The 25,509-nt window shown below is 34.1% G+C and overlaps 1 protein-coding gene across 1 annotated transcript; it reads left to right on the top strand.

Moving 5' to 3' along the window:
• The first annotated feature begins 409 nt into the window (after positions 1-409).
• On the top strand, positions 410-23,790 carry LOC124539981 (PHAF1 protein CG7083). The gene is made up of 11 exons (XM_047117369.1): positions 410-678; positions 12,559-12,641; positions 15,311-15,438; positions 17,475-17,634; positions 18,008-18,103; positions 19,651-19,801; positions 20,724-20,929; positions 21,143-21,267; positions 22,297-22,486; positions 22,919-23,014; positions 23,313-23,790. Exons 1-10 carry the CDS (start codon positions 615-617, stop codon positions 23,003-23,005), a joined length of 1,290 nt encoding a protein of 429 aa, XP_046973325.1. The 5' UTR covers positions 410-614; the 3' UTR covers positions 23,006-23,014; positions 23,313-23,790.
• The last annotated feature ends 1,719 nt before the right edge of the window (positions 23,791-25,509 follow it).

The following is a 25,509-nucleotide window of genomic DNA, read 5'->3' as shown; positions in this document are numbered from 1 at the left end:
ATTTTGTAACTAACGTGTTAGAAAGAGACCTCTAGAAAACAGTTTCAACAACATCAAATTTTCCCTTTGTGATTGGACGCATGCGTCATAAAGCTTTGCCAGGGCCGTATTTACGACTAACTTTGATTAAACGATATTTTGATTTAATAAATCGTTTTCGTGAAGCAATTTTCATGGTAATTTGTCGTAATATTTAAAATAGGTATATCTTGTCCTTCGTTACCCTATGTGGGGTATAGTTAACTGTATATTATATATTTCGACATTTTAACTAAGAATATATTAATAGCATTTATTTATAATTATGTTAATATATTTTACATGGGCTATCTACATATGCATATAGAATACTTTTAACTGTTTCTGTTTCTTAAAATAATAATAAAGAAATCAATTAAATTATTTTTATCAACGTAAAATTTTAAATTAGAGTGCGTACCTGGTAGAATACAATCAGCTGTTTGTAATGACAGTTCCTCTGACAAATACAAAATGGTTGAAAACTAAAGTTGGCAAACAAAGAAAGGCAGCGTAAAAGAGCCATTTGTCGTTAAAATACTGTTATATTGAGTGAAAGTTAGATAGTTTAGTGTGTGATAAGTGTTTTGTGCATCATGCTGGATTTAGAAATCGTTCCCGAACGTTCCCTGGGCTGCGATGCCTGGGAGTTCGTTTTAGGTAAGCGCTCTCGTATGTTTATATTTTACGTCAAGGTTTTGCGTTGTATTTTCTACGGGACGCGACTTACGCAATGGTATTTTAACGGCTAGATCAATTAACCCCTTAATTAAAAATATAGTGCACAGTTAAGAGGTCGCATTGATTTTTTTTTTTCGAAGTGTCACGGGCCTTTGTTTCGTCTGTGGTAGCAATGTTTATTTTTTTTTTGCTACACTTGACCATGAAATCGCTGTTGTCATGTTTATTCATTGTTTTTCGTAACACAATTATTTTGTTATGAACATATAAACATAGCATTAGAATTACGACCTATTTAAGATGAGAATATTATTTTATTACATTTATAATTGATATATTAATTGTGATGCATCAGACTTATTTACTTTTTTATCTCTAATCTGAAACTATTCTAATTAGAATAAATAAATATGTTTTTTTTTATAAATATTTTATTATCACTCATATTAAAAAGTGTGTGATTTAAATGAAAAGGAAATATATTATAATATATATTTTTCAAACTATTAGAGGGCACTATTTTGGAGAATAATGTAGTTATACCCTCTCAACTTTAACTATAATATATAAATACCCGACATATAAATAAATTAATAATAGTTACACAATGTTAGTTAATAAAACTTACTAAATTGACTATAAAGTAACTTTAATCTTTTTTATAATATAGTTAACAGTTACTTAACGTTTTTCCAATATTAATTTAATCTATGTAATCATAACAAAAAGTTTAACTCTAAATAAAACAAATGTTACAAGTAAATAAACATACTGTTTATATTATTTACAGAATAAATAAAATAGCATAGAATAAAGATTTTTATATCACTTCTGCATTCGGAAACATGTTCCGGCTACATCGTGATAGTTAAATATCTCTAAGTGCGGCTTTAAAAAGACTTAAGTAATAACTTATCCTAGGACTTTTTTTTTTCATAGAATAACATATTATTTTTATCTTATACAAAAAACCGAAACTTGAACAATAAGATATGATTAACACATTCTGAGGCAGTTACCTATACTTTATATACCTTTTTATTGTGTCCAGTACACTCTTTTTTTGTGTAAAGCTTGGAATCATGCCGCTGAGCTGTATAGGCTTAAGTCTATCATGTCATGTCTATCTTAAAACAATTGACTGTGCTGCCCAGGATTTGAGACAAATTCCTATTTTTCTTATTTAAATTTTATGTAAGGTATGTAGATTTTTTTTTTTTAATTTATTAAAAACTCATCAATGTTAAAGACTTTTTGTCTAGGACGTATATTTTCTACATCATACATTGTACTATTTGATAATTGCACAAATATAAGTTTGTTAAAAATTTGTATGATATAGGGATCATTTGAGCTTTACAATATTGTTATTTTTTTAATAATTATACCACTCAATGCTAATATATTAATCTATAACTTTGTAATCACATAATCTTAATGATAATTCTATATATAGGAAGATATACAATTTACTATTTCCAAAACCAATTTCAGTCTCGTCAACAAATGTACTGTATTCAATGATGAGGCTGTTCTAAGTGCTATGCTGTGGCTAATGAGGCCGGGCCTCCAAATTATGGAAAACTAAATATTTTTACTGGACAAAATCAGTTTGAGCTCATTTACATTATGTACACCTGCTTATCTAACCGTTGAACCATAGAGTCATCTAATTACCTCTGATAATAATTACAGAGTGTCTTTCAATTGTCCATAATGTATTAGGTAATATACATAATATATAACCAGTCAATGTAATTACATTTACTTTAATGTAGGTGATACATAATTAAGATAATATTCAAGACCAATCTGTCACAATCTCCTATTAGTTTGACATATTAATGAGCGAATATTTAGATAATTTCTTTCCAGGATTAATGTTCATGCTTCATGCTAAACCTTGAATGAAAGTAAGGAACTCAAAGGTACATGTTATGATCTCGTGAGCTCCCATGGTCGATGGCGGTCTTGATGCTCATTCTCAGGAAAGAGTGTATGAGTCTGTAAGTGGAAAGTGTGAGCAAACATAAGTGCTATCTTTATTTATGATTTATATGATTTTATGGGTTTGCTTGCGCAGAGCGTCACGGTAGCTTTTGAAAGTGATCCCGTGTTGCCCGACGAAGTGACGGAGGGGATATCGCTGGTTTTTTAGTGGGTATACTGGTGTATGTATAAGCAGACAGGCGTCCCACATATCCAATCATATTATGTTTTACGTACTTTCCGCTATCCCGACCGACAGAAGACTTCTGAGTCTTAAGGTTATCCTAGTCTTCTGAGTCTGGAGATTTATACATATGTTAGACAATAGTGCAAAGGTCAAGATGTAATTTTATTATCGCTTATCATTACCATTCGCTCTTCAACCATGCTTTTATCCCCTGGACTAAGATGAATCCCTCTCTGAACTAGCTAGAATAGCTTTTTAACGTCCTCCTACTGGGCTGAAGCCACCTCTCGACTTGAGACAGTTTGGAGCTTATACCATCACTCTGCCCCAATGTGGTTTGGTGAATACCATGTGACAGAATTTTAATTAAATTAGACAGATGCAGGTTTTGATACTATGGTTCAATGGAAAAGAAAAAACAGTTTAAAGAAATTTAAGAAGGTGAAGGAAATATTGAACTGCTTTGTCTTTGCCTATTTATAGAAAAAAGTTAAGTGAAACAAGTGTTTAATAAAAAGTTGTTCGTTAAATAATCTTTAGCATAAGTACATTATAGAAATGCGTGGTACGTTTTTAAAAGCTATATTTTATATTTGGCAAATAAGAGTGCAAAACGTCGTAACAGTCACTAATTAGTTGCACGTTCCGATGTTGTATGTGCGAACTAACTCGCTTATATCTATTCTATTGTCTGAAGATAATTTTACTTTGTTACTGGCTACTCAGGCCCATCTTACTACCTCGTCACGGAAGCATGCGTAAGCGATCCCGTGGCGTCCGCCGAAAGACGGAGAGGGTACCGCTGGTTTTTAGTAGGTAAACCCGGTTTGCATGGGCGCATTCGGCGTCCAGGGCTCCGGGGAGTCCTCCCCCACTTTACATACGCGGGAGAAGGGCGTAATGCGTTTTTCCAGCGAGAAAAAAAGGCCCATCTTACTAATTGGTGTAGGGCATCCAAAAAAATTGGGTGCCTGGCGTTGGCGTACGTTTGGCTTACTAAAGTTATGTGTTAAAGGAACCTCAACGGTCAATTTTTGGGGTGCCCGTACACTGCAGTAATCTGTTCCGATTTTTCACAGAGTGAATAAGGCATAAGATGTTTATTTTAAGAGACAAAAAAATATTTTCTTTTTGGTTCGAAAACTTTCTAGGCTACGCAAACTTCTGAGATCTTATTAAATGAATTATTTAGGAACCAAGGTGGGGAACATACAACATTGATTTTTATTTACTAATTTGTGCAATAATATATGTATTACATTCAAAACTAGTTTCTGAACGTGACTTCACCCGCGCCAGAGATGCGTATGTACATTCAAATATATATGAAAGTCTGTTCATCTTAGTCCTGATAGAGGAAACTCAAACTTTCGCTATAATATTATATATTAAGATGACGAAATTATCATCAACTTGATGACTAATTAATATTCTGCAACATATTTTCGAATCCAAAATCCTGATAGTACAGGCCCATGAGCTACGGCTACGCTTTCCGATATATTCCGAGACGTTACAACAGTATCGCAAGTTAACAGTTGAACACAATAACATATTATGTTAATGTTATCGATAGATTAGTGTGTCGTAACAATGTTTTTCGTCGATGTTAATATTTTTCGACCTTGATTAAAAACAGCTGTACGTATATTTTATAATAGTTTGCGAATAATATTTTATTATCAGTAACTATTTCGCTATCTGCTTTTATATAATTTAATCGACTGTATTTATTATATTACCATGTGATAGGGCTTTGTGTAATGACGGGGTGGGTACAACTCATTCAGAAATTTTACCACCAAACTTCGAAAAATTTTTGCTACAGACACAAGGGATAACATTGGGATCTTTTAGCTCCCAAGGCTTCGCGTTTATCGTTGTGTTTTAAGTAATGGTGAATATTTTTATGGGACCTGTTTATGGTTGTGATCATTTAAAATCTGGTGGTCCTTTGAACTGTCTTCATATACATAAATGAAATAGTAACCATTTCTTACATCGCCCAAGCGCCAACATCCTTGGGAACTAAAATGTCTCTTGTGACTGTAGTTACACTGGATCAGTCATTCTTGAAACTGGAACACAAATTATTGTTGTATTGAATATATAGGCGGTATTGTAAAAAAGCTTCACCAAGTGAAGGTACCCGATGTATTTTTGTGCCCTTTACAATTGAAAATGCGTGAAATAATAAATGTGAAAGTAACTCTGTCTGTCTGTCTGTGACTCTTTCCCGACCTACGCTGAATCGAATTTGATAAAATTTGATATAAAACAAACTTAAACTTTAAGAAAGGACATAGGCTACTTTTTTGCCTTTCACATGACAATCAACACCCTAAAACGGGGGTGAATTCGCGGGCGAATACTTGTATATTTTATATAGTTTAGAAGACAAAGCATAATATACAAACCAACTCTCGTATTTATAATATGAATTATTAGAATTGTTATCTCTTATCGAAATAAATGATAAGAAATTCAAAACATATCGTGTTAATAAAAAAAAGTTGTTTACGCTTTTTGCAGATTATACTAATCTGGAAAGAAACTTGAGAAAAACATTTAATTGATTAAAAAAGTAATGTTTGATTCAATTACCTAATGAGAAGTATCTCATTAATTAAGTTTTACATACTAATTAGTTGTATTAATTTAAATGTATGTTAACTTATACCTTTTGCTTTGAGTTTAAAGGAGTAATTTTATAAATGTTAATTTAATTAGACAATTAGAAAGGTGGTATTAATCATTTCGTGTTTATATACTCACTGTAAACTTAAAAGCGTTGTTCTGTATTTAGTGATAGCCCCAAAGCGACTATCTCGAATCGACGTTCACGTGTGCTGCTCTGTAGGAACTCACTCCGCATCTCACCCGTGAAACCTTAACAGCTGATTTACAGATTTGATACGTGTATCATTTGAATGTCATAATTTTTAATAGTCAATGTACTATTTATCTTGGTGGTAGGGCTTTGTGCAAGCCCGGTAGGTACCACCCACTCATCAGTTATTCTACCGCCAAATAACAGTACTCAGTATTGTTGTGTTCCGGTTTGAATTGTGAGTGAGCCAGTGTAACTACAGGCACAAGGGACATAACATCTTAGTTCCCAAGGTTGGTGGCACACTGACGATGTAAGGAATCGTTAATATTTCTTGCAGCGTCATCGTCTATGGGTGGTGGTGACCACTTACCATCAGGTGGCCCATACGCTCGTCCGCCAATCTATAACATAAAAAAAAAACCTATTACTCTCTGTAATTTCAAGATCGTGTTCTGTCGTGAGTTTCGAGTGATCGAGTGATCGGAAGTTCTCTAATAATGCATATAGTTTTATTATTTCATCATCATCATCAACAGCCTGTAATTTTCCCACTGCTGGGCTAAGGCCTACTCTCCCTTGTAGGAACGTTCGGAACATATTCAACCACGCTGTTCCAATGCGGGTTGGTCGAATACATATGTGGCAGAATTTATATGAAATTAGGCACATGTAGGTTTCTTCAGGATTTTTTCCTTAATCGCCGAGCACTAGATGAATTATAAACACAAGTTATTCAAATTAAGCACATGAATATTCAGAGGTGCTTGCCTGGGTTTGCTCATTATTATCATTATTATTTGGCTCAATTTTATTATGTGTATAATAATAAATTTACAAATTAAATTTCGTTATATAGCAGTAAAAATTAAATAACAAAAAAACGAAAAGAAACTTTTCTATTACTAAAAACTAAACTATATGTAATACGTGTGTGTGCTAACACTTTAGCAATGGTTTTAAATAAATTAACAATTAATTATTTGTCTGTGTGTTGAAATATCCATAACGACGTCAATTGTCGAATGAGATTTGTATATTTTGGCCCCCTGTTCGCTTGAATTAGCATTTACTGGTTAAAATCTATAGGCTTTATTTAGTATGCCGTTTTAAAGTGTGGCGTTAATTTATCGATATCCGTTTCACTAATTGCTTCACTAAATTAGCTGTTACGTTTGAATAGTCACCAGAAACCTAACATCCATGTAATGTCTATTTCAATGGAAGGTCGAGTAAAGGAAGTTAAATAACTTTGACCTTTATTGCTGACCTATAAGCTGAGATGGCTCAGTGGTTAGAACGCGTGCGTTTTAACCGATGATTGCGGGTTCAAACCCAGGTAAGCACCACAGGCAAGCAGTTCTAACCACTGAGCCATCTCAGCTTATTACAAACGTATATATAAATATAAAACGAATGGCGTCTGTTTATTGCGAAATATGAATAAATGTATAATTTTATTGAATCGAAATTGATTTGCTCCAAAAAAAGCAATTTGTTGATGTATATGCGTTTATTTGAAGTAAATTTAAATCGCGTTTAATGATAACACAGATATTAACATATAACGTTTGCGTTACATAGACAACAATGGCGTCGAAACAATTGGACTATTGTTTTGTGGATAACGGGACGAGCATTCGAAACGATTGTACTGATGCTACATTTAAGTTGTGTCACACAACTTAATTGTAGCATCGGAAACATTTGTAAAACCGATCACATCCGAATTAAGCATGCTGTCCCAAACTCTCAATGTTTACTTCTTATGATCTTTACACAAACTTGTATTATCGTATGACCTAATATATTCTTCAATTTGACGCGAGAATCTATAGCGACGTATAGCGTCGAAGGGCGCGATAGTTGTGTCGTACTATACGTATCTTCTACTTAATACATAAAAATTAATAAATATTTTTATATATCGGACAAAATCACATAAATTATTCTGATCTCAATGAAAGTAGCTAAAGCACTTGCGTTATGGAAAATCAGAACCAAAAACACCCAGACGCAAGACAACATAGAAAACGAATTAAGTTGGGTTGGGTTTTTGGAAATCGAACCCGGGACCTTGGAGTGGCGTACCCATGAAATTGGTGCTCAACCACGGAGGTCGTTATATATAAATATGTTTGTCTTCTATGCATAGTTAAAACTATATTAAAACTATATAGCGATTGGGATGCAACCTTGAGTTGTTTTCCGACCGTAATTTAAGTATTTGGTCCAAAAAAATCAATTGTTTTCTATGTACATTCGTATAATGTCCGGTTGGTAGGCTCAAGTAATGATTGGCATTTATTACGAATAGAAGAAGCCATCTTTAATGCTATGAAGCGTAATTCAAAAGTGTCCCAATAAAAAACGCCTCGTAAGCGAAGCTTTTCAGAAGAATAATTCTCATTCATTCTTATTTTAATTAAAAGTGCGCTTTTGTAATAGCATTGTGCAGAGATCTATCTGATAATTGGTAAGTGTATTACTGACAACTGTTCGTTGTAAGTAGATGAACTGCTATAACGGATCGTTACTAGTAACTTAAAACAATCGTGTGATAACTATAGACTTACATCCGATACATTTTAAAATATATATGTAAATGGGCAAATACATAACAATGTCATACTCTGATTTTGCGCGATGACACTCCATTTGTTGTGGAGTTCAAGTTTTTTATAGAATAAATATACTGTATTTTGTCTAATCTGTTTTTATTAATTTGGTAGTTAGTAAGGAACTTTAGTGTTGCTAGTAAAAAAATGAAATATGAGTAAAAATGAGTCGTCAAAAAAAAAACGTCGTCTCCATATTTTGGTTGATATCTATGATATATTATTTAACGGGTCTGGATGAGCCATATTTGTATATATCAGGAATTGATTCCGCGATACCAGAATAGTGCATGACATTGTTTATCTTAATACCTAATCATATCTATCACTACGTAGTAATAAATAAAGTCGCTTTACGCTGTCTGTATGATCTAATCACTTTTAACTACGCAACGTATATTAGTGCGATTTTCATCAATAAACTGACCGATCCAAGAAAAAGGTTTGCATATATAAGATATGAATTTTATAGTAGAGAAAAGTTGAGACATTCCACTCTATTAGTCTAGAAAAATAAGAAAACAATATTTTTATGCTCTTCCGTTTAGACCTTTAGTGTACCCTTTCGAATTCAGGGCGAATCACTACTTAAGAATGTTAAGATTAAGTCAATAATCCTCAAATGTCGATTATGATGCTGTTTTGAAATAAAAAAAAACATGCAGGAACGTCATAAATAACTTTAATCTGATCAATAAAGATAGTAACAGGTACCATAAATATTATATTGAAAACAACAAGATAGATCAAAGTCAAATTTTTAAATATTAGTTTTTTCCCCTAAATCCTGATGTTTCATATAAAAACATTATAAAATTAACTCATATAATTCAAAGACGAACTGTTTCAAACCTTTACGTCATGTATTTGTCACCGAATTTCTAGTTATTAATAAAAAAATAATTTGAAAATAGAACAGAAATAAAACGTTCGAAATATGAAAATTCATAGAAATGTTTTACTCATAATAATGATTTTAGTCATTAGCCTACATAGGTAGTATTAGACCGGACGAGTGCATCGAGGACGTTGCACCATACGTTCACCGTGACGATTATGACATTCAGCACGAGGGTCCCAGGATCTCCTACTTTCTATCGAGAAATGCACTTAGCGTTTTAAATATTTGATAATTACAATTTTTTGTTTATTCTGTTGTCAGAATAAGTGTCGTTACCGAATTAGGGGTTAACAGCTATTTGTTAATTCCCCAAGGTGAGATTCGTCGACTTATTACAAATATATTATTAGTTAATTACATTTATGTGTATAATAAATGCTCTAGAGACTGAAAATTAATTGTAAGTGGTAACCGAACTATAATAAACATTTGTTTTAACAATAAAAGCTTGCTGATAATCTATTCAAACAACTGTCATGAAAGTTTTGTGCGTCAAATGTCGAGCACCTTTTCGTGCGTATGTAGAAGACTACGTACGAAAAGGTTGTACCAAAAAAAAAAACATCAAAAATATCTTTTGTTCGTTTGTCCTTTGATGTAAACTTTATATAACGTTCCTTATTTAAAAAAAAAAAAAACTTATATTTGTTTATTTAATCGCTCCGATTTCGTACGGGTGCAGTTTATTAATTAAGAAAATGATATCATATACTCGTATACTCATATTTCATACCCAATAACACTCACTACCCGGGAATAATCTTAGTTTTCTGCGAATGATTTTGTTTTTTGGAATTGTATAAGTAGTTTTTGAGATTACTATAAAAACTATATAAAAGACATAAGGCTCTTTATAACAATAATAATTATTATGTATATTATTATGTAATGTAACAGACATACAAACAATGACATTGTATATATCGATGGAACTCGTCAAAAAAGTAAATAGAACGTGCTTTCTTGTGGTGTCATTAACATTGTTATCGGTCATGCGAGGGTAACGAATGCTATCACAGACATAACAATACCATTACATTGAAGATTGTGTGTTTGTGGGTTAAATCTCATATAAATACAATGTTTATTAGTATACACCATTGCGTAAGTGTACTAGGATAACAGCTGATCTGTAAATCAAAATCAAAATAAACTTTATTCAAATAGGCATTTACAAGCACTTTTGAATCGTCATTCTACAATTAAGTGAAGCTACTACCGGTTCGGAAAGTAATTTCTACCGAGAAGAACCGGCAAGAAATTCAGTAGTTTTTTTTTAATATTTAAAAAATACAAAATCATGTTACAATTATTTAGATAAATATATACTGCGTGGAAGTCAACAGGTAATAACTCCACGCTTTTTTATCATCTATAAAATCTTGTATCGAATAATATGCTTTTTTTTTGTTGAGATGGTGTGACAGTATCCACAAATGTTTTTCCAAGAATATATTAAGAATAAGATTATATATCTTATTCTTAATAAATATATGTATATGAATACTATAAATGTGAAAGTAACTCTGTCTGTCTGTCGCTCTTTCACGACCAAACCGCTGAAACGAATTTGACGGAATTTGGTATGAAGCAAACATCTCCAAAGATCTCCAAGAAAGGACATAGGCTACTTTTTGCCTGACTACTAGTTTATAATAGAGAATATAATGTTTGTTTGAGTAAATTAATGTCTTAGTAGAACAACCGTTTCTCTATTGGCGTTTTGTGTTGTAGGATTTACGTTGCATTCTTGCATTGTAAACATAACACACTTATATGTATTACTTGAAGATAGATTCTAAAATCCAAGAGTGTCCCAATTGGCGCCCAAGTTCATTAATGTCAACTCATCACTAGACGACTCAAATAAGTTTATTTAATTGTTCTTTTTTGTCTATAATTATAAAAGATGACTGTGAATGTCGCTTTGAGTGACAGTTCAAGTTAATATTTCTCGTGGATTTTTACATATATTCTCATGACTGTACTCATTTATATCTCAGGAAAATCCTATATCTAAAATTATATGATAGTTCCTCAATCTTCTGAAACGCCAACAGATAAACATAGTCAGATGTTTTATCACTACATATTATAAAACAAAGTCGTTTTATCTCTTCCTATGTCCCTTTGTAAGCTTAAATCTATAAAACTACGCAGCGGATTTTGATGGTTTTTTTTTTAATAGATAGAGTGATTCGAGAGGAAGGTTTATGTTTCTATATACATAATACATGAACAATATAATACAGAAACACTGATCATTTAATAAGTTTGTAATGTGATGTCGTAATTAAATAAATTCTGTAGTATATTTAGTATCAATATTGCAGCCGTTCGAAGTCAGGGCGGGTCGCTAGTAAATATTTTATTTGACATAAATATGTTTTAATGATACGTTAAAGTAACGTCCTTTAATTAAAACCATGCCAGTTCGCTTGACCGAATTTGAGGCAAGGCGGCGAACTCAAAGAATAATCGAATCGCCAACTGCGTTGCAGATATTGTTATGCACAACTTGTGTTTGCTCACACAAACACAAGTGTAATCTTATAATCCGACACGATTGGAGAGACCAGATACAGCAGGGCACGAACCACTGCCTCGAATGCTTTCCGAAATAACGGGGTTCTAATAGTAAAACTAAAAATTTCAGAACACAACCCGTTATTTTGTTAGTCCTAGAATATTTTAAGCTTTTTAACAAAAAAATAAGAGAAAGAAGGTTTAATTATAATTATACCAAGTATTAAGAAATCGATACTTGATACAATTGAATAGTTGTTCTGATGACAAAGCCATTTTTAAGTAAGCTTCTACTAGGACTGGCTTCAAACGAAGGAACTCCTCAGCAGTTAACGCCTTACGAGATAACGAAATTGGTTAATAATTAATTTATTACAAACATTATAAGGAACTGTGTCGCGAAAACAAATACGCGAACTTTAGCTAAGGTTTGCGTTTAGAAACCGAGCAAGAACGACTGAATTTGGCTGTGCTTAATTTGTATCGTGTGTCTGGTGGTGAAGGAAAATATCGTAAGAAAACCTGCATTTGTTGGTCGGTAATCTGCCACATATGTAATTAAAATAAGCTCCAAAACTTTTTCCAATTAGAAATAAGCTCTTTTTCTAATTAGAAATAAGCTCCAAAACTTTTTCCAAAAAAAGAAAGGAGGCCTTTACCCAGCGGTGGCAAATTGACGTGCTGTTACTTTCAGATAAATGTAGAAAAGAATTATTTAAACGAGTCTTCCATTTTGAAGTACCATTGTTATTCCGTTGAAGAATTAAATGAATTACGTTGGAATGAAAGAATTTAATTTTTTTTACAGGAATGCACTTTTCGCAAGCGGTCTCCATTATTCAGAGTCAAGTTGGAACGATACGTGGTGTACAGGTTCTGTATAGTGATCAGGTGAGTTTTCCAATATTTAATATTATAATAGTTTTTCCAATTCCAGAAGGAGTAGAGAATTTTAAAGAGTAGAACGTGATCTTGAATTAATTTGACGTTAATTTGACGAATTTAAGTATATATAAGTAGTTTAGTGGACTACCGTCGCATTATTAATATAGATTAAAGAATTAAGAACTGTTTGTAATGTAATGTATGTAAAATTAAGAACTGTTTGTAAGGTATATGTAAATCTTAAATTGTTTAGCAATAGAAAAGTCCAAAATCTAAGAACAAAAGCTGAGAACTTTATCCAATATTAGAATATTGGGAAAAGTTTTTGGTAAAGATCTTCTCTCTTAAGGTCTTATTCGTAGCGAGAAGTTATATGGTGTATGTGACTCAAAAAGTATCATTGAAACCGTGCTCGTAGTCTCTTTTAATATAAACTCTACATCTTTGTGAATTAAGTTGAAAACAATTACGTTTTTCGTGATAAAAATGACTACAAATGTTGATTCAGTTGATAAGCTAAACACAGCGTAGCGAACGCAGGGTATGATTGTGATCGACTTTGTAGTTTTCGTGTGTGACTTTAATGAAAATTAGATAAATAAAATTATAATTAGAGAAATAAAATTATAAATGGATTAAAATATATTTCTTCACGTATCACTATCGCTACATAGTATAAAACAAAGCCGCTTTTTCTGTCCCTATATCTATGTATGCTAAAATCTTTAAAACTACGCAACGGATTTCGATGCAGTTTGTTTTTGATAGATAGAATGGCGATTATAGTAAAAAAACACTGATAATTTTAGAAGTTTCTAATGTGTCATAGATTAAGAAATTCGGTATTTAATTAGTATCACTATTGCACCCGTGCGAAGCAGGGCGAGTCGCTAGTAACGTATAAAATATTATATCTACTATATTGTTTCAATTTTGCGCGAGAAACATAACTAACTCCCACAATTGGGCATTACATCAGTTCGCAATTGGTAGTCTATGTCCGATAACTTTTTTGGTTACAAACTTGAATATACAATATTTACTGAAAAATAGCGCTTACAGCGTACTTAACCTTTTTTAGGGCTTATGAGACTTGTAAGCCACTACAAAATAAGAGCGTTTCGGTACATACTAAAACCTATTGTGTCATACAAGTGGTTTGTACCAGATTTTCCAGCAGGTTTCAGTATCATTAAAAGTGATATTCAAATTATTATAATATAATATATTTTTGAGATAAGTACAAATAGTGTTTTTAGAGTTATTGGAAGTCAAAAAACAAAGCGAATGTCTTCAAATGTGATAAAGTTTTTTAAAGTAAATTGAATCGCCTGAATGATGCCCAAAATTTTTATTTACCTATGGTCAAAACAATATTCGAGGCCCCACTTCTTAAGGGCCTCAAAAATATTTTAAATCTGGTCTTGTTAATAAACACAGTGAAACAATTAAAATCAGAGGCGAATGTCTCACTTAAAAGACTCGACACACTTAAGTAATAGCTAAATGTTTATTTTCCGTTTCGCAAAACAGTTGTACATGACTCATAAAAAACTTTATTATGATTTCGTGGTACAAAGACTTCTCTGTTATCACAACGTCATACAGCACAATGGTTTAATTAATATATTTGTTTACATATAACATCTAAATTAATTTTAATCATACAAGATTGTGTACGAATTTATACATTGATTTGGTATTATCATCCACGCAGGACCTGGCATAATGTCCTTATATTGCGAACATTATAGTCTTGGAATAATAGTATAGGTTTTAATAGGTCTATCAGACAATAGATTATGAATAAAGATGTGTTTACATTGGCAATATTTGAAAATTAGTGGGACAATCTAGACCTATCCCCTAAAATGGCTTTTATTTTAACTCTACTAGAGTAACTCTAGTGATCTTAATGTATCATCAAGAAGTTTCAGGCAATATTTGCCTGTAATGTAACAATCACAGATTCGATTTTGAGCATTATGTTAAAGTACTGTCTCATCTATGAGCGTTTAACAGTAACTTACCAATTAACCTCAGATTTTTAGCTGCTGTTGAGTCAATTGTTTTAATAATCTTGGACGAAACGATGTTGGTAATGCTCGGATCTTCTGTCTCATTGATTTAATGCTCGAATCTGAACTGTTGCGATGAAGGAAAATAGTCTAAGTTACGGCAAATATTGGCTATGATATCATGATCTGAAAAAGTCTGGAAATATTTTTCATAAGTAGTATTTAAAAATAAAAAAATTGAAATGGTGCTTTGTAATGAAGCAGTTTATCTGAATAATTAATAGTAGATTGTTTAAATAAACTGATCTAAATTGTTTTGTAGGATATTTACTTTGACATAACAAACATATTTAGATCAAATCAATTTACATCCTGTGGAATGACCATATCAATGTTTGTAATAACCGACTTGTAATACGTTATTATTTAATAAATTGTATTATTTTAAATTAACATGGTTATTTTTTATTATTAAAGTTATTGATTTCGGGATATTTACCATGTTTCTTATTTTTGTTCGGTGTAGCTCGATATTTCGACATTATCTACGAATGTCTTGTTCACGAGACTGAAGTTTGCGAATATTGAAGTTTGTAAATATTCTGAAATCAATAACGTTAATAAATTGTATTAACTGTTGTTTGTTTATTGTTTCAGAATCCGCTGTCAGTAGACTTAGTAATAAATATGCCGCAGGACGGCATACGGTTAATATTCGACCCGGTCGCGCAGCGGCTGAAGATCATTGAAATTTATAACATGAAATTAGTTAAGCTTAGGTATAGGTGAGTACTTTTTCGCCTTTGAATATTATTGTAGCCTAAGTTACTCCCTATTATATCAGTTATCTGCCAGTGAAAGTCCCGTCAAAATCGGTCAAGCTGTTCCAGAGATTAGCCGGAGCAAACAGACAGATCGACAAAAATTGTAAAAAATGTTATTTTGGTATATGTACCGTGTATAAATACATATTTATTGTGTAAAAAAGGGCTATTTTAATATTACAAACAGACACTCCAATTTGATTATATGTAATTGGTGCCGATAGCATCACCCAATTTCTCACAATCTGTTTTATGATTAGTTTGTCTGTCATCGTTAATTAAACCTAAGGCCGTCTTGCACTGTTATGATATTAATGATGTACAATCAAGGCATTATCAAGAGCGACGAGCTTGCAGTACATTTTATAGTGCACGAGAGCACTATCTGTTTCGTTACTCAAATACTCCAATGAGACAGCGAAGCCGGTGTATTAGGAAAAAGTTTAGGCACAGGACTAATGCCTTTACTGCTTTACTGCTGACTCCGGGCAGCTTAATGGTCTGGCCGAAATATTGAAGTAAGGTACGGAAACTGTGCCTTTTAATCTATTGATAAGAGCAACGAGGTTGTATAGTTATTTTTGTAGAACATGATTTAAATTGACATTATATACCTAAAATTTCAGTGTTCGTATCTCTTAATTTATCGCGAGGATATTTATTAAGGCCAGACAGAGTTGCGATTCCGCCGTTTCGTCTAACGACTGATCATGCGGTTCGGACATGTTCACCGTGCGATATGGTATGATTTATTGAAAAAATAATACAGTCACGTCCGCCGCCATCGGTCGTCGTATGATTCGCGACGTGTAAATAATTATTCCTAACGCGTATCTCTTCGACCTGATGACCCCTGTGCGGTAACCAGCCGCTGCAGATGTTCAGGGACGATGCTTTCGTAGCGCCGCTGATTGTTTAATTTTATTAATGTTTTTGATCCTTGATAAATTTATTGCTTTCATTGTATTCAGAATTGAAGTTATTTAGATGTTACTGTTAAATAGTTTGAAGACAAATTATTTTTATTTGATAAGTTATTCCAGTTAATCTTACGTTTTCGGTTGGCTTTTATTTGTGTCAAAAAGACACATTATTTCGGCAATGTCACATACGATGGTGAAGGCACGATAGAGATTGATCGGTACGGTCGAGATTACATGCTTTGCAAATTAATTTTGAAGGCATAATAGTAGTAGACGATTTGGGAACCTTAAACATTTATAGTCCAAGTTATACTTACGTCAGACGACATGACACACATTCAGAGTTTTTCAACGTATATGTAAAACTATTTATCGCCCGCAGCTCCGTTTAAGAGGTTGGTTGTCATGTGTTAGACATAAAAAAATAGCCCATATAACATACGTATGACATAATAAGGAAGGACTTCCTTGAAGTTTAAATTTTGTCAAATTCGTTTCATTGACAGACAGACCAGTTACTTTCACATGTATAATATTAGTATGGATTAATAGATATATATAATAGACGTGGATTAGAAAATGATATCATCAAATATTTATTCACCAATCTATTATAGGTAATAGCGTTATCTAGCCATCAGTCGCGTGAACCTTAGATACTTATATTTAAATAGTGGTCAAAAAACGCGTTCAAAAGGCGTTGCTTCTTGCTCTCAACTTCATGAATTCGTGAAGAAAGATTAATGTGCAGAATATTTTGATTATCAAACAAAGTTGAGCATTTGAAAGAACAGCATTCGAATTTAAATATCTTGCTGATCCTCTTACCAAAGTTTTTTTGTGTTGAAGATTGGTCTATTCGATCTTGTGTATCAAAGTTTTATATTTAATTTAGAAGCCTTCGTGAAACTCTTAAGTTCATCGGGTAGAAGTGTATCATGTGTAAAATGTCTGACCTTTTGTTTAATTAAGCACTTCAATAATAAAAAATCCATCCATCGGAATTTTTAGCTGATTTTCTGTTACCCAAGAGTTAAGCCGATAGTCTTAAGTTGATTTTCTTTTCTTTTCCAGCGGTATGTGCTTCAACTCGCCAGAGATAACGCCATCTATCGAGCAGGTCGAGCATTGCTTCGGAGCGACTCACCCCGGCCTTTATGACAGCCAGCGTCACTTGTTCGCGCTCAACTTTAGGGGTCTCTCTTTTTATTTCCCCGTTGATAGTAAATTTGAGGTACGTTCATGATAATATTTTATGTGTATCTTTTTATTTTTTACTCATGGCATTTTCTACCGCTAAAATTAGTATTTTTGTTTTTGGTTTGAATGAAGAATGAGCCATACCAGAATAATTGACATAAGATTTTACTTCTACCCTAGAATGCCAATGTATGTACAAGCGTTGGTGACCACATATAATCACCATACTCTAAATAAATTAAAAAAAATGCCTATTGACTATAAATATTAACTGTATTTTTGGTATTAAATTGACTTCTATATATGTATAGATAGATTCTTCTTCTATGGATACTTCTATAACTTAGAACAATTTCTTCATTAGGTTCCAGTAGAATATTTATTAATTTTATTGAATATACTTTCAGCCTGGATACGCGCACGGTCTGGGCTCTCTGCAGTTCCCAAACGGCGGCTCGCCCGTCGTCTCCCGAACAACGATATACTACGGATCACAACATCAGGTTAGTTTGACATTATAGTCTGTATAATCGGCTTCCATCAAAATATACTTTATTTAAGTAGACTTTTGAAAGCCCCTTTTCATTGTCATTTAACAGCTATATTAAGGCAAGAAACTCAGTAGTTACTCTTTTTCAACATAACTCCAGGTCTAACTTTTTTATCGTCTGTATAATCTTATATTGAATAATATGCCTTCTTTACCAATGTATTTTTTACAAATGATTTGTATTTATGAAACGGCAAAGTTAAAAATGTCAGTGGAATTTTATTATAGAAACGGAAACCTTGCCCCAAGAAGGATTTATTGAGATCTCATAAGTGTAAAAGGTGTACCAATATTCTTTCCTTCCAAATTCTGCCTAGGTTAGTTATATGTTCCTATTACTCTGCGCACTATATGTTCTTGGTGGTAGGGGTCTATGCAAGTCTGGGTAGGACCCACCCATTCATCAGATGTTCAGTATTGTTGAGTTTCGTTTTGAAAGGCGGACTAGAGTAACTATAGGCATAAAGGGCTCGACTTTTTAGTCCTAAGGTTGGTGGCGCATTGCCGATGTAAGGGATTGTTAAAATTCCTTACAATGTCTATGAGCAGTGGTGACGAATTACCGTCAAGTGATGGTGGTCATGAATGTGGATATTATTGTATACAATTCTTAACTTTTTTTTTAAATTAAGTTGAGAGCTATTTGTGTCCTAAACAGGTTCGATTCATTAAAGTTTTTATTTAATTGTTCAAGTGGTATCTCATTTAACTCATACCGGTCTTAATAATCTTGTAATTCCGGTCGAGATGTGTTTCAAGGTCATAGATGTTGTTACTGTCTAGAATACTGTGGTTTCAAGTATTTATCAAATCTGGTTTATACAACAATCAACAAAAGTAATAACAGACCGATGATAACGTGGCGTTTTTGCTCTTTTGGAAATTGTTTAGAGGCTAAATCATCACGCCATTCAATGTCTGTTTGTTTTCATGCCCATAAATGCAGGTTTCTATTCCAGTATAAAAATGCCTTCAATTCACCTACAGGAACTCTTATTTGTTTGAGGACAAGGTGGAAAGATCTGATGGTTCCATATGTAACAGGTTAAATCCAGAACAGGGGATCTTTTACAGCAGAGCACAAGATTGCCCATCTATATTTCATATCTTTTTAACATGAAGTTAAATAATACGATTGAGGTTACTCACACGATCCAAAAGATCACTATCGTAGTTCCTGCTGGCATTACCACTATACAGTAATTGCATTAAAACAAATCCATTCCCAAAAATGTCAACAGCATATTTTCATACTTAAAACCCTATATATACTCGAGAGAACCAAATGTAAGCGTGATTCAGAGAGTATATTTTGGAACATGTTCTTTTAGGTGACTTACAGTAGTGTGAAATTGACACGTAACAGAATAGCGTTATGCCCTCTCCAAATGACCTTAACATCCCCCCCCCATTCCTGTCCCTTTCTATTATACATATTATTGAATATCTTAATCAGTATACGGTACAATAATCTAATATTTCCAATGATTTATATTTTAGCTAACACGGTCGGCTAGTGGGGGTCGATGCTCGGCTCCGTTAGCGGACTTGCCTCTCTCCTGTTACCGACACCAGCTGCATCTGCGACGGTGCGATGTCCTCCGGTCGCCCACTGCCACGCTCGGGCTACGCTTGCACATATACACAGAGGGTGAGAGATATAGCTAAACTTGTATGAACATATATATGACTTCGGCTCGAGGGTTGGACAATTGAGCATTCGGTGCGGCAAGTTAAATCTAAATTAACTTTATTCAAGTAGAACTTTTGAATTGTCGTTTTACAGAGCTGTATTAAAGGTAAATCTAATGGTTTGAAATATAGATTGTACCGAGAAGAGCCGGCTAGATATTCAGTAGTTACCATACCATTATCTGAAAGGCGATAAAGGCTTTACAGGATACTTTACAGATAGGGCTCTATTCAAGTCTGGTAAGACACACGTCTATTTAGTAATAGTTTTTGGTGTTTTTGTGTTCCATTTTTTTGTGAGTGAGCCAGTGTAACTATAGGTAAAGGGGACATAACATCTTAGTTACCAAGGTTGGTCCATTTGTGATTGGTTGAGTTGGCTCATTGGCGATGTAATCTTACAGTGCCATTGTTTATGGGCAGTGGTGACCACCTACAATCAAGTGGCCCATTTATCTGTCCGCCTACCTATATCAAAAAAAAGGGCTCTATAGAGCGTTGTGGGCGCGAGCGGCTCCGTTAGGGTGACCCCTCTATAGAACGTTGTGGGCGCGGGCGGCTTCCTTGCCCCCCCCCCCTCTATGAAGCGTTGTGGGTGCGAGCGGCTCCATTAGCGTGCTCCCCTCTATAGAACGGTGTGGGCGCGGGCGGCTCCCTTAGCCCCCCCTCTATGAAACGTTGTGGGCGCGAGCGGCTCCATTAGCGTGCCCCCCTCTATAGAACGTTGTGGGCGCGGGCGGCTCCCTTAGCCCCGCCTCTATAGAGCATTGTGGGCGCGGGCGGCTGCCTTAGCTTGTCCCCCCCCCCCTCTATAGAGCGTTGTGGGCGCGAGCGGCTCCCTAGCGTGCCCCCCTTTAGACCAGCTGTGACGTGGTCCCCAGGCGCGGGCGCGCGCGCGGGGTCTCCGGCGGCGCGGCGGCGCGTGGTGCGCTTCGGCGACAGCTGCCAGGCCGTGTCGCGCGCGCTGGCGGCGCCGGCGCGCCTGTACTACAAGGCTGACGACAAGATGCGCATCCACCGGCCCACGGCGCGCCGCCGCCCGCCGCCCGCCTCCGACTACTTCTTCAACTACTTCACGCTCGGCCTGGTGAGTACCTCTCCGCTTTTCATACTTCTAACTTACTGATCAGACTCGCTGCCTTCTGTTTATCACCTTGAATCGGAAACGTAGACCCTGTCTGCTCATTAGAAGATCAGGTGCCCATTCTAAGAAGATGACAGCTTGTACTGATTTTTAGTATGTGTCTCTCGATTCTCATTTTGAATAGTTTTATAAGTTTGTGACGTCATGACGTTGCAGGACGTCCTGTTCGATGCGCGTACGCATCAAGTGAAGAAGTTCGTGCTCCACACTAACTATCCGGGTCACTACAACTTCAACATGTACCACAGATGCGAGTTCGAGTTGAACGTGCAGCCAGACAAGTGAGTTGTTGTAAAGCGGTCGTTTTATATATATATAAAGCTAAGGAATGCGTGCATATGTACTGCGCTCTGCACTCTCAGTAAGAACCATTTACGTTATTAACAGGATCAGTAAGTTAATATGATAGGCACCGCAATGTAGCTAAGATTTCCAACGAAGATGTCCTTGACAGAAAAAGTTTATGATTTATTTTTTGCGAGACAAAATCTGTGATAAGGATTGTCCATGACCTATTAAATGTAGACAGTTTAATAGTTTTATGGATTGGTATCGATCATTATATATTGACCGAAGATAAATAATTGCTATGACTTCGTCTAAACATGCTATTGATTGTGCCTGCTCATAGGAAGTTTGCACGCTTATATACAACATAGGAAGATCAAATGATGACCTCCGTGGTCGAGTAGTGTGTACACCGGTTTTCATGTGATTCCCGACCGTGTTGCTGTAGAAAAAGATCATTAGTTTTCTATGTTGGGCCTGGGTTTTTGTGGTACCGTCGTTACTTCTGAGTTTCCATAACACAAGTGCTTTAGCTATTTACACTGGGATCAGAGTAATGTATTTGATGTTATCAGACAAAAACAACAGCCTGTAAATTTCCCTCTCCTGGACAAAGACGTCTGCTCCCTTTTGAGGAGAAGGTTTGGAACATATACCACCACATTGTGCGAGTCTAATGCGAGTTGGTGGAATACACATGTGGCAGAATTTCTATGAAATTTAACACAGCAGATTACGTTCACGATGTTTTCCTTCGCCGAGCACGAGATGAATTATAATCACAAAATTAAGTTCATGAATATTCAGTGTTGCTTGCCTGGGTTTGAATCGGTTAAGGTGCACGCGTTCTAACCACGCGGCCATCATGACTCACCAATGTCGTCTAATATATATATATATATATATATTTATTTTTGAACCCGCAATCATCGGTTAAGATGCACGCGTTCTAACCACGCGGCCATCTCGACTCACCAATGTTGCCATATATATATTTATTTGTATAATGCCCCCCTCCCCAGATGCGAGTCGAACGCGCTGGTGGAGTCGCTGGGCGCGGTGAGCATCACGGCGTACAGCAAGTGGGAGAGCGTGTCGCGCGCGCTGCGCGTGTGCGAGCGCCCCGTCGTGCTCAACCGGGCCTCCTCAACCAACACCACCAATCCCTTCGGTTCCACCTTCTGCTATGGCTACCAGGACATGATTTTCGAGGTGACCACCACTTTATCGCAAGCCAATATTCTCGTTCTCATGGGTGAATACCAGCTTTGCCCCCCCCCATCTTAGCACGCCTGCCCCATCTTAGCGCGTCTTGCAATGCTGATACTAACTGTACTATAGAAATTGTTTATTTACGTCATCAAATTAGACACATAAATTCAGATTGTTTCTTTACTATACTGTCCATGTATTATATACAAAAACTTTCATCTCGAATCACTCTATCTATTGAAAAAAACCGCATCAAAATCTGTTGTATAATTTTAAAGATCTAAGCATACATAGGGACAGACAACGGTAAGCGACTTTGTTTTACACTATGTAGTGATGTTGTTTGGAAGATAATGCAGTATGTATGTAATATATAGTAGTTATAAGTAGTTTCATTATTATTGTGATCGAATGCGTCGTTATAATTTACAGGTGATGTCGAACAACTATATTGCGTCGATAACTCTGTACCAGCCAGAGGGCACCCGACCTCACTACGCGGTCAGTTCCATCGCGTGACACAATAAGGTATTTTTTTATTAATTTAACTTCTTTAACTGAGCCAACTGATGGTCAGAGGTCACCACCATCACCCATAGACAATGGCGCTGTAAGAAATATTAACTAATCCTTACATCGCCAAAGCGCCACCAACCTCGGGAACTAAGATGTTATGTCTCTTGTAACTGTAGTTGTAGTTAGTGTAGTAGTCAATAATTGAAATATATCAAATTGAAAAGTAAATAATATGGCTTGATATAGTACATTTTTTTCAATCATAACAACTATAAATAATAATTATAATAACATTAATATTTATTATCAGGTATCTCCAAGCAAAGGTAAAAAATTCACATCCTGAATGCAGTCGGTTTGTCAGTTATATACAAAATTAAAAAAACACTCCACTAATGTGGCAACACTGCACTGTTCGACGCACGAACCTTCTGGCAATGTGACACATATCCCTTACAAAAACCAACCTAAGAGGTAACAGTATTTGAAAAAAAAATGTGATAAAAACTGTGAAAAAAAAAAACTAAAAAAAAATAAGTGAGTGACAGATCTCAAGATGGTGTGTATACGTTTATTTAATTCCTTAGCAGCAATGGACAGTAAAAAAAAAATATTTTATTTAAAAAAAAAACATTTAAGATGATAGTGCGAAAGTTTCTCTTAATAATCATAATTAGTCAAATGTGTTCTTAAGTTTTACATATTGACGGGAAAATTTGAATTTTTCATTAATAAAAAAAAATATAGTTCATAAGGAGTTGTAAATATTTTTTGACGTTCGAAAAATAGTAATATGAGATATCATAAAAAAATGTATTTTTTCTAAAATCATTGGACGATTTGCTAGAGCGTGTGATTATTGTGATAAAATGGATACAAAAACGAAAAATGTGCAAATAATATTTTTTCTCGACAGCACCACAATAACGCCTCAAGTGGCTTTTTTTAGTAGACTAGTTATTTAATTTATGTTAATATTACTACGTAGGCAAATCTATTCGGCATCTGAATATACACTAAAGACCTAGTTCGTATCGATATACCATAAATCATACCATTTTAATAGATTAGGTCTTCACTATCAACTTATTGATATTAAAAAAAAAGTTATATAAAAGACATTTATTCCTAAGTCGAATATTTTTGTCTATGGTATTACCGTCAATTTGACATTTATTTTATCGATGTCTATGGACTATTAATAATGTTGTTTTTCGATTTCTTTACATTTTTATACATAGTGTACGTTTAGCCACTTATTCGTTTGTAAAATTTTAGTTCTAATTTTAAATATGTGTATTTATTTCTGGGTCTTGTTATATCTAGAACTCAATTTTCAAAATTTCGAATTACAATATTAAAATCTGACATGATTAATACAAAAACTGTTTTTTTTTTTTAAATAATGGCCGTTAAAACCTGTTCAGAAATTTGATTGAATTCAAAAATCGAAACACTTTTGCAAGTGAATACGTGGCGTTATAACTTGAATGTCTTTTTTTAATCTACTTATTTCTCTTATTGCTCACCTCGTGCGCAATCTAGGTTTAGGAATAGGCTTTCTAATTGTGTGAATGCTTATGCTATGTATGTGTGATTTTGATATAGATAATTGTCACAATTTTTTTTATTTAATTTGAATGGAATTCTGTAAAGTTATATTTAATAAAATTAATTCTTTTTAATTTCATATTTGCGATAAGGGCGCGTGAAATTATGCCACTGACGAGTTTTGAATACTCAAAAGAGGTCGACGATACAATGAAAAGAATTTTTTTTCTTTATTTTTTGTAATTAAAATCAAAAAGCAATATTAAAACAAAATAAATCTTACATTTTATATATTTCTGTAAAGCTAAAATAAAAAAATCGAAATTAAAATCAATTTATTATCTTTTGTAATTTTATTAAATAAAATAAATAAAGATTCCATTCAAGTTATCGTAAAAATTACAATACAATATGGTTCAAGCCAAAAACGACTTACAAATATTACCATTTTTATAATTTAAGTTAAACAATTAGTTCAATACATGCAGAAAATACTTCCTTTGTCTAAAGGACCGTGTTGACTTTAAAAAAAAAAAAGAAAGTGACAGTTACAATCCGTGTTACTATTGATCTTATGGATTCTTTCTTTTAAAAGTCGTAGAACATATAGAACATTTCTAAGCAGCACGGTCAAAAATAGAAATCCAAATGACACTTAAAAAGTAAAACTAAATTCTTACTTGACATTATTTTGACATTGACATTTTAGTGATTAACGGCCTTATTTATAAACGTTTAGTGGGTGCTTAGTTAACTTCTGCTTTATTTCTTTTATTCTAAAAATGACAAGCGCATACCATTTAAGAAAGTTTTTACAAGTAATTTATATAATGGTGTGCTACGAGTTCGGAATGTAGATTCTACTGACAGGAACCGGTAACAAACTAATAATCAATAATTAACTAAGGAATATTTTTCCGGAGATTATCTACAGAGCAAATTTTAATTCATCCATA

Source organism: Vanessa cardui, chromosome 24, assembly GCF_905220365.1.
Source record: "Vanessa cardui chromosome 24, ilVanCard2.1, whole genome shotgun sequence".
Lineage (NCBI taxonomy): Eukaryota > Metazoa > Arthropoda > Insecta > Lepidoptera > Nymphalidae > Vanessa > Vanessa cardui.
This window is presented reverse-complemented; position numbering and strand designations above follow the sequence as displayed.